Raw genomic sequence first — 10,522 nt, forward strand, 5'->3', positions numbered from 1 at the left:
CCTGTAGTCTCCAGATTTTCAACCAGGAAAAAGTCCTACTTTTGCAATGGAAATGGTCAAAATTGGGAGTTCCTGATGTGGCTTGGTGGGTTTTGAACCCAACTAGTATCCGTGGGGATGCAGGTTCGATCCCTGGCCTTGCTCAGTGGGTTAAGGATCTGGTGTTGCCATGAGCTGCAGTGTAGGTTGCAGACAAGGCTCGGATCCCGTGTTGCTGCGGCTGTGGCGTAGGCTGGCGGCTGCAGCTTCGCATCAACCCCTAGCTTCTGTATGCCACAGGCGTGGCCCTAAAATAGAAAAGAGAAAGGAACAAAGAAAGAAAGAAAGAAATGTTCAAAATCAACCTTACGGAGACATGATTTAGATAAAGTGCTGCAGAAATGATCACAGCATTGTATGTCGACTATACTCCAATAAAATGTTAAAAAATGAAAAAAAAAGTGCCGCCTGATTTCAAGGGCACTGGTCAATGAGTTTGGACAAATGTCTTTGCCTGTTATCCAAAGCAAACACAAAGAAGAGCATTCCCAAGGCGTTCCGTTCGTGGCTCAGCGATGAACGAACCGGACTAGGATCCCTGAGGATGCCGGTTCGATCCCTGCGCTCGCTCTGTTACGGATCCGGCATTGCCACAAGCTGTGGTATAGGTCACAGACGAGGCTCGGATCCCGTGTTGCTGTGGCTGTGACATAGGCGGGCAGCTGCAGCTCTGATTGGACCCCTAGACTGGGAACCTCCATAGGCCACGAGTGCAGCCCTAAAAAGCAAAAAACAAAAACAAAAACAAAAACAAACCCAAGGACCCTGTCTATCACACGCCCGCATTCGCCAGGCGATCTGTGTGTAAATTCATATTTATAATCAAAGCCCTTGAGTGACTGAGATATCTTTTATCTCTAATGCGAGTTAATTCCCACATGACCTCTTCTGGGTTTAAAAACGTTCTTTTTTCTGTTCCACAAATAAAGACACAGAGGCTCAGACGAGGCTTCCCTTTTCCAGGCTAGTGGGCTGCTCTCTTTTGAGAATAATGATCCTGATAGGAGGGGGAGGGGGGGAGTAAATAGGGAAGCAGAAGGGTTGGGGGGAATAACGCATATTCCGCGGAGACCCAGGGGTCCCCCAGTTCCGGCGTCCGCGAGGCCAAGGACTCGCCGTGTGGCTTGTTTCCCCACCGCCGCCCGAGTCTTCGCCGTCCTTTCTGTCCCCGACGTTTTTATTTTTTCCTGATGAAGGTTTTTCTTTTACCGAGACCCAGAAGTTTCGGTCAGGACAAAGTACTTCTGAACCGCAGGGCGGGGGGTGGGGGCGGATCTAGGGAGGGCACGGGGACTTGTTCCTGTACTCAGGAAGGCACCTTTGACATTGTAACGCAAATTTCTAGTCCCCAAGTGAAAAGAAACGCGATTACTTTCACAATGCAAAGCCTGGAAGTGAAGCGAAACAAGATTTTCTTAGCTGTTGGGATGTGGCTTTAGAAAACACGGAAAGGTACCAGGATCAGGAGGAGAAACCCCCTCGAGCTCTGACGGAGGAGGGACACCCGGGGGGAGGGCTCGGGGCAGTTACAAAGGTCCCCCGCCAACATCAGATGCAGAACAAAGCCGCCAAGCCAAGCCCTTCTGGCCCCCTGTGCCTGAAACCCCCCCGCCCCGCGCTGAGGGGCCGTGGGGGCGACCGGACCCGCCGCACAGCCCACCCAACTCACCAGGGAGAGTCAGATGGCTCCACCACCTGGACCAAAACAAGCGCAGCCTGAAAACTCAGCATCAGCCCAAGCCAGCACACGGGGGCGCCGCAGGGGTCGGGGGTCTGCATCCAGCGAGCCGCTTGGGAGCTGGTCCTGACCTCACAACTGGGCCATCGCACTTCTCACCTGGGGAGCCGGACACTTGGCGGCGGCGCCCCCTGCTGGCCAGTGCCATCCTTAGCGGTCTTTCTCATATCCCTCCCAGCCCGCAGACCAGGGGTACCAGCAAGCCTGCCCAGGCCCAGCACTGGGAGCACTTGGGTGCAAACCCTTGCTGGCCGTCTGGCCACATCTGTAAGCCCGGGTTTCTTCACATAGAGCTCAGATTCATCACCTAAACTCAGAATTATTCGTCACCTAAACTCTCAGAGCAGTGCCATGACCATGCAATGCCAGGTACACAGCAGCAGCCTCAGCGCGTGGCTGTCATTTTTTTTTTTTTAGGGCCACACCTGTGGCATATGGGGTCTCAGGCTAGGGATCGAATTGGAGCTGCAGCCACCAGACCTCGGGATCTGAGCCTGTCTGCAACCTACACCAATAGCTCACGGCAATGCCAGATCCTTAACCACTGAGGGAGGCCAGGGATTGAACCCACACCCTCATGGATCCTAGTTGGGTTCGTTAACCATGAACCATGAAGACTCGGAGCCACGAAGGGAACTCGGAGTGGCTGTCATTCTTCATGAAGTATGGCCCAGGGACTTTCTGTCCACTCTCTTGTGTGACCACCCCCATACTTCAAGGCTCAAAGCAGACACAAGGAGGCAACAGGCCCAGGCGGTCCATGACCTGCCCAGGGAGTGGCCGAGCATGGATCTGCACTCCAGAGGGTCTGACCCTGGGCCCAGAGCCCCTGCTAGGAGGCCGTACGGACTCCCTGAAAAGCAGCAGCTCGGCCTGGATTTGCAAGCCTGGCAGCCCTGAGTTCAAATTCCAGAGTCACTCGGACATTTTCCTGGGGCCCCCCGTCTGTCTGTTCAGCGGGGGAGGGCAGGGTGCCAGCGGGGGTTAAGCTGAGAGTACCCATCGCGTGCTCAGAACAAGGCCTGGGCATAGGAAGCTGCCGCCTTTGCCAGCTTCCTGAGCTCCCTGGTCACTGTGGCTACTCCTTTCCCACCAAGGCCTTAGGAGGGGGCAGCGGAGGGGTGGGGGGTGGAACCGGAGGCTGCTGGCCCCCCTCCCTCAGCCCCATGTGGGGCAGGGCCCCCAGCACAGCCTCGACCCTCCCTCCCTCCTCAATGCCCCGCATTTATCCAGGATCTTTAAAGCGAAAGCTGCAGGGGAGGGTAATTAAGTTTAATAGGAGCCGCTGTCGATTTAAAGCCACAGGGGGGAAGTAATTAGATTTAACAGAAGCCGCGGCTTTCTGAACCAAGACACGCAGCGTGGGGGTCCCCGGCCTATACAGCGTTCGAGATGATGTCTTTTTGTAAAGACTTTGCCGGTGACATTTTCTGCACGATCGTCATTAACGCCAGTCACTGACTGGGCCATGAACATGGCCTTTGCTCATTGAAATTCACTTGGCCTGGCACCGCTTTCTCTCCTGTGTCTCCACGGTTTGCCCTCCCATCGCCTCTGCCCTGAGCGGCATGGCTTTTCCCCAAAACCAGCCTCCTGGGGCCCCACACCCAGGAGCGGGGAGGGCGCAGGGGTTGGAGGAATAATGAGGAAGAATCAGTGTTGAGCCAAAGCCCTCTAGGACAAACACCCCCTTTCCCGCCAGGGCATCTTCTGGATGCTGGCTCCTTTTTCAGAGCCTCATTAGCGGAGGGAGGCCCTTCATCGAGGTGGCCCCACCCTCGCAGGGCCCATCACTGCCGCTCTGCCCTCCCCACCAGGTAAGGAGCTCCCGGTCTCCCCACCCTGCAAACAGCGCGCCCGGGGATCCCGGGACCAGACCTACTACAAAAGGCACCTCGAAAGCGGAGGACCTTCCCTGCGCCCCGAAAAAAAAAGTCAGTTTCCCAGTCTGCAGCTCGCAAGCCCACCCTGCCACGACCGCCCTGCCAGGTTCGATCTCCGGGGTCCCTCCGTCTTTGCAGAGGCAGGACGGCGACTGGGCGCAGAGCCAGCCGGGGCCGAAACCGGGGCTGAAGCGCCATCTAGCGCTCGCCCGGGCGATTCCATTGTTCCTCCGCGAGCCGAGGTCGCGCTCGGCCCCCAGTTGGGGGACAATTTACCGGGGTAAAAAGCGGCTGCGGGCAGGGATCGCGAGAACATAAAGCCAGAGAACACAGAGGGTCGGAGCTGCAGGGGACATTCTGGTGGCTGGCTTTACCTCTGGAGTTTCGAGGGGTTGGGACCGTGGTGGGAGGGAGTGGATGTGGCTTTTTAGGGGAAAAGGCCCCAAAGCCGAGGCAAGATTTTTCCCACAGGGAGCGAAGGGTTGGGAAGTTCAGTGTCCCCCGCCCCCCCCCGCCCCCCCCAGTCTCCGGCCCCAGGAAGCCTGCTGCGCGCCCCTGCTAGCGCCCCGCGACCAGCGCATTCCCCGGGGACCCCGTGGCCTGGGGCTGGGCTCCGTTGTCGTCTAGATTTCTTTATAAAATCAATCTCGCCCAGCCGAGAGCGACCTGGCTCCAGCCTCGTCCCCGCGCGCGGGAAGGAGCCTCCACCCCCCCAAGCCTCCAGCAAAGCGGGGCCTCCTCCTCCCTCAGATCGGGGCGGCCTGGGCGGGGTCACCCGGGCAGGGCCCTGGGAGGGGCTGGGCGGAGGCGGAGTGTGAGTGGGTGTGTGTGTTGGGGGGCGGAGGGCTGATGCAATCTCGATAAGAAATGCTTAGCGTCTCGGGCTTCCAGGGCGGGTAACAGACGCGCTATATAAGGTCGCCGGCCTCGGGCCGCCGCGCCGTCGGAGCAGGAGCGCTAAGCACCCCGGTGCCCGGGAGCGCACGGCTGCTCTCGCCTCCGCTCGCTCAGCCCCGCAGGGCCTCTCGGCGGCCGCCCAGCCTCTCGCACCCTCCCGAACTGCGCCCTGAGCCCCGAGCCCGAGGGAGGCGCGATGCGGAGCGCTCCGAGCCGGTGCGCGGTGGTCCGCGCCCTGGTCCTGGCCGGCCTCTGGCTGGCCGCAGCCGGGCGCCCCCTAGCCTTCTCGGATGCTGGGCCGCACGTGCACTACGGCTGGGGCGAGTCGGTCCGCCTGCGGCACCTGTACACTGCGAGTCCCCACGGCGTCTCCAGCTGCTTCCTGCGCATCCACTCAGACGGCCCCGTGGACTGCGCGCCGGGACAGAGCGCGCACAGTGAGTGCCCGCCGGGCCCCCACCCGCCACAGTGCCCCTTCCTGCCTTTACCTCCCTCAGCCCCCCACTCCCGGGAACCCCAGGTCTTGGCCCTTCCGCCCCCTCCCGGGATCCCCCGACTGCAGGAGGAGCTGGGGGAGGGGGCGATGCGTGCTTGGACCTACTGCACCCACGCGCTACCCTCCCTCCCCTCGCCCCTCTTCGGCTCCTGCGGACCGACCCCCATTCCTCGGAACGCCAGATCTTGGCACCTGGGTGTCCTCCTCCCTCGCCGGGCCCCCAGACTTCGAGAGGGACTGGGGGAGTTGGGGGGTGGGGCACGGGCCCGAACACCGACCAACCACATCCACGTGTGGTGGGCCTCGCGGGTCGCGGCTGCAGTGTTTTGCTGTCTTCGCGCCCAGGTTTGATGGAGATCAGGGCAGTCGCGCTGAGTACCGTGGCGATCAAGGGCGAGCGCAGCGGCCGTTACCTCTGCATGGGCGCCGACGGCAAGATGCAAGGGCAGGTGAGTGTCTCCGGCCCGCAGGAAGCTAGCTGGGACCGGCGCCTTTGGGGGAGGCGGGCGCCCGGGCTCGAATCCGGGGTTTCCTGGCTTCCTCCTGCTGGAATGCGTGGAGCTGTGAGGCGCACACACACAGCAAGGACCACATGAAGCTAACGTCCGACTTTCTAACATGGAAGTTGAGGGTTGGAGAATGTGAGACCCGCCTTAGCATTTCCACTTGAACCGAAGGGGGGTCCAGTTGGCTGGAGGAAGCCATCCCTGGGCTCTTTGATATGAAATGGGGGAAATCCACCTTGGCCTTTTCGGCTTCGGCCTGTGCCTGCGTGGGGCTTGCCTCCGCCTCCCTCTCTGCAGTTTTTATTTGTTTGCTTTAAAGAAAGGGAAAGGGAGTATCCACAACTCGGATCTTTTTTAAAAAGCAGGTCTTCAAATTAGTCAGTAGAAAAATCACATTTGCGGTGGAAGAGATTTTTAAAAATTAGCTTTTGTGCATCAGAAGCTGTGGGTTTTGCAGCATCCGAATGAGGGTGATATTGCTGGGTCAGTGCTCGTCCTGGGCTGGGGCTCACCTGTACTGCAGAGGCTTTTGGGGGGAGGCCGGCGGCGGGCTGGGAAGGCCCAGGTGACCACAGAGGTCTCAGGGCAGAAAGTGTGCAGAGGCTGGGTCTCTGGTTGCCGGAACAAAGGCTGAGGGTTCAAAGGGAGCCCTGCCCCCGGGCGCACAGAGGAGGCTGTGTGAGGTCCTGCCTGGCGCGGGGCCTCATTGCAGCCCCACTGGGCTGGGGGGCTCCGGATGGAGGAGCGGGGGCCGGGGGGAGGGAGGGCACCGCTTCTCAAGGGGTGCCCCACCATCCAGAAAAAACGGAGACGCCCGCCTCTCTGAATGTAACAGCAGTCTTTTTAGCGTCCCAGTCCTGTTTTGTGGCTCTGGTGCCCATTTATTTTAATTATCCAGAGATTAAAAAAAAAAAAAAAAAAAAAAACCCTGCCTGGTTCAGGTTTTACGGCAGAAACAAGAAAGAAAAAAGGAGGTGATCAGCTTGCTGAAAGCTGATACCCCCGAAGCCACTCCAAACCCGCAGTTGCAACTTTTGTTATTGTGACATTTCCTTTCGCGGGGATGGGGGTGGGAGCCCCAGGAGCAAATGGGTCTGACCCATCCTTCTAATCTGAACTGGGGAGGGGGGGGCAGGGGCTCTTTATCTTAACTCCAGTTCGGCCTCTAGATCCTGTGGCCGTGATTTAGCAAAACTCGAGGTTTAGAGACAACAGCAGCAAATGTCACATTCTCCTAGAAACTCGAACTCATTTCATTTTCTCTTCGGAGAATGAGATGCACATTTCTCCCAAAGAGCCAGCGGAGTGAAACGGTCGCTCTATTTGATTTTAATTCCCTTGTTTATCAATTTACATCCCCCCCCCTCCTGCCCCCACACTGCCTGGTGGCCTTCTTCCAGCGAGGGAGCCCGTGTTGCTTCATAAGATGCAGGCCTTATCAGAGCCTTATCAGCACAGTGCTCACCCACCTGCAGTTCAGCGACCTTTGTAGGCTTGGGCAGAAATGAGACTGGGTGCCTCCCAGCATAGTTTATGGTCTAGCCCTCCTGGCTCCCGGCCTTTGGCTGTTCTCTGTGTCCCCAAGACCTAATGACCCTCTCCAGTTTGGGACATGACTCGTTCACCTCCCAGCTCCTAGTATTCTGGGACCAGGGGCTGATTTTCTGTCCTTCTGGCCACATTTCCGGCCACCCACGGGGTGCAGGCTTCTTCCTGGCCTGGGGGGAGGGGGCTGATGATCCTGGCAGGCTGCCTACAGGGCCCCAGGTCCTGAACGAAGGAGCCAGAGGGGCTGAGGTTTCTTACAAGGGCCCCAGACAGAAAGGCTCAGAACCCCAGTCATTTGGTCAAATGGGGAACAGATTCTTTCATCTGGGCCCCAGATTGGATTACATGTGAGTCTTAATTAAAAGACTGATCCTAAAAGGATAACATAGTTGAGTTGTGTTTCCCAAAGCGCCGTGGGATACAAGGGATTTTTCATGGCAATAATTATGTACTTAGCGTAAGAGCCAGGGAAGTATGTGTGTCCGTCACGCCTGTGATTTTCTGAACACGGCTCTGAAAGAGACCAGGTTTCAAAAGGGACTGGATTTAGTGGAAAACGTAAAGCATCTTTGTAAAGCACAATGAATATTGAGTACATGTGTAAAACACATGAAATACACACCTGAAGTTCCTGCGTACAGTTGAAGGTTATAAAAGGTACAGCTATCTAAAGTACAGGTATATTTATATACACGCTTGGCATATATGTCTAACGTTATGTTTAATGTGTATTTAATGTTATAGAATTTATAGCTCTATATTAGTACAATGTAATGTTTAATGCGTATATTAATATAATACCTGCTTTGTACTTTGTATATATATATAACATTATACTAAATAGATACAAGTTTATCTATACAGATATGTACTTTATACGCCTTCATACTTTATAAACCTTTTAACTACACACACACACACACACACACACACACGAATGCGTGTGAGCACCCGCGTGTGGACCCAAGTGGCGGTATTAGCACATATGCCCACCTGTGCCTGGTCGCACCCGGCTGGTACCCGCGGATGCTCATAGGCTGCCTCTTTGCTCTGCAGACTCAGTACTCGGATGAGGACTGTGCTTTCGAGGAGGAGATCCGCCCTGATGGCTACAACGTGTACTGGTCCAAGAAACACCATCTGCCCGTCTCTCTGAGCAGCGCCAGGCAGAGGCAGCTGTACAAAGGCAGGGGCTTCCTGCCGCTGTCCCACTTTCTGCCCATGCTGTCCACTCTCCCAGCCGAGCCGGAGGACCTCCAGGACCCCTTCAAGTCCGACCTGTTTTCTTTGCCCCTGGAAACGGACAGCATGGACCCTTTCCGGATCGCCGCCAAACTGGGAGCGGTGAAGAGTCCCAGCTTCTATAAATAACTGAGGCTCTGTCCTCCCAGCCCGCTCCTGGAGACCAGGACCCCAGGCCTGTGGCGCTTGCAGAGTGGGTTTGCTCCGAGTAACGATCCCGAGTCCGTGTTCTATTTAGCCTTAGGGAGAACCATTTAGAACTTGTACATAGGCAATATTTTACATTGGCTGTGCCGGTTTCTAGCGGATAGATGTGTACGATCATAAAATTGTCAGCCTTCCACTCCACCTACCCAGCTGCGACCTGCCTCCCCCGTTTGCCTTTGTTGGACAGGTCACTGTGCTGCCCCGGTTCGGCTTGAATACCTCCACGGATGGGGAACTCACTACCTTTGGCAAAGTTCTTGTGCCAAGCTGACAGTCCATGCCGTTCCCTCCCCTCCTTTCCAGCGGGGCAGCCAGAGGGAAGCAGGCATGGCACACTCATGTACACGTAGATAATCGACTTGGTGAAGCCTCAGGTAAATGTGACTCCACTGCATTTCCGAGAATTGTTCCGCGTCTCCAAGGAGAACCATCGCCTCCCCCGCCCCCCACTCACCCCTCTGGGATAGAATTGACTCCAGGAGGCCCCCTCTAGCCTGGGTACCTCTTGAACTCCCTGCTGTGGCTGGTTCTGGGATGGACCATCAGACTCCTTGGCAACCGGCTCAGGGCAGATAAGGCAGGTCCCCCCTACCCCCCGCAACCACTGCTCTTCCCCGGGCTCAGGCGGGTTCCCCCACGAACAAGCACGCTGTCACCTGTTCAGAGGGACAGCCAGTTCCAGCAGGGCTTCCTGGCCATGGTGACTGGGGGTTCCAGAGAACCAGATCTCCGGAACCCCACAGGCCAGCCAACCCAACCCCCCCAGCCTCCCAGCTCACGCTGGGGGTCGGGCTGCCTCCCTCCTTACCGGGGATCTTGACCCGAAAAGAGCAGAAGGCCGTCTCCCGGAAGCTGCTTCCTTTTTACCAGCCCGTTGCCCTGGGCGCCGAGTCATTCCGTTGAATTGCGACTTGGCGGCCTCCCGCCTTAGGTTAAAACCCAAATGGTTTATTCAAAAACCTGGAAAGGAAAGATTCGAAAGCCCCTGTCTCAGCCGATAACTTGTAAAAGCCGCGTGGAGACCGAGTGCTACCCCAGTGCTGGGTTTCCACTGTGATATTTATGAGTAATTTATTGTGTTTGATATGTACATCTCTTTATTTTCTTACTTTATTTATACCCCAAATCGTATTTATGTATGTACACGAGGGTTTTTTCTACATTAAAGCCAAGTTTGTATCAAAGTTTGCATCCCGTGATCCAACTGGATGATTTGATGGCGGGGGTTGGGGTGGGGGCGGTGGGAAGGAGCCCCTTTCTGTGTGTCTGCTGTGTCTGGGACTCTGACATTTGGAGCCCCGCAATTCTCTGTTGGGGGCAGGTGTTCCTGAATGTTCTAGAATGATGAGCAGCATCCCAGCCATCTGCTCATGACACCCCAGCACACACACCCACGCATGCATGCACACCCCCTGCTGATAGTGACAACCTCAAAAGTTCAGAAGTTGCTACATGTCCTTGGGGGGCAAAATCACACCCTGGTTAAGAGCCACTGGCCTGGAGTTCCTGTGGAGGCTCAGTGGAAACAAATCTGACGAGCATCCATGAGGACACAGGTTCGATCCCTGGCCTCACGCAGTGGGTTAAGGATCCACCGTTACCGTGAGCTGTGGTGTAGGTTGCAAGCGCGGTTCGGATCTGGTGTTATTGTGGCTGTGGTGAAGGCCTACAGCTACACCTCCGATTTGACCCCCTAACCTGGGAACTTCCATATGCTGCAGGTGTAGCCCTAAAAAGACCAAAAAAAGAAAAGTCATGACTAAAAAGCAGGCAGGGCTTAGCGCGGTGGTGACCGTAGAGGGGGCGCTGGGACAGCTTTGTATTCCGCTGGTGGTGGTTGCCTGGGATCCACATGTGGTAAAATGACAGGAGCACAGGCACACTGACTGACCTCGGCTCCCTGGTTTTGATCCGGCACGAGGGTTACTTACTGGGGGAAACTGGGCAAAGGGGACACAGGACTTTT

At 56.5% G+C, this 10,522-nt stretch overlaps 1 protein-coding gene across 1 annotated transcript; it reads left to right on the plus strand.

Annotated features, from left to right (window-relative positions):
* FGF19 (fibroblast growth factor 19) lies at window positions 4,754-8,712 on the plus strand. Its single transcript, XM_003122420.3, has 3 exons — window positions 4,754-4,994; window positions 5,399-5,502; window positions 8,164-8,712. Exons 1-3 carry the CDS (start codon window positions 4,754-4,756, stop codon window positions 8,476-8,478), a joined length of 660 nt encoding a protein of 219 aa, XP_003122468.1. The 3' UTR covers window positions 8,479-8,712.

The sequence above is a fragment of the Sus scrofa genome, chromosome 2 (assembly GCF_000003025.6).
Source record: "Sus scrofa isolate TJ Tabasco breed Duroc chromosome 2, Sscrofa11.1, whole genome shotgun sequence".
Lineage (NCBI taxonomy): Eukaryota > Metazoa > Chordata > Mammalia > Artiodactyla > Suidae > Sus > Sus scrofa.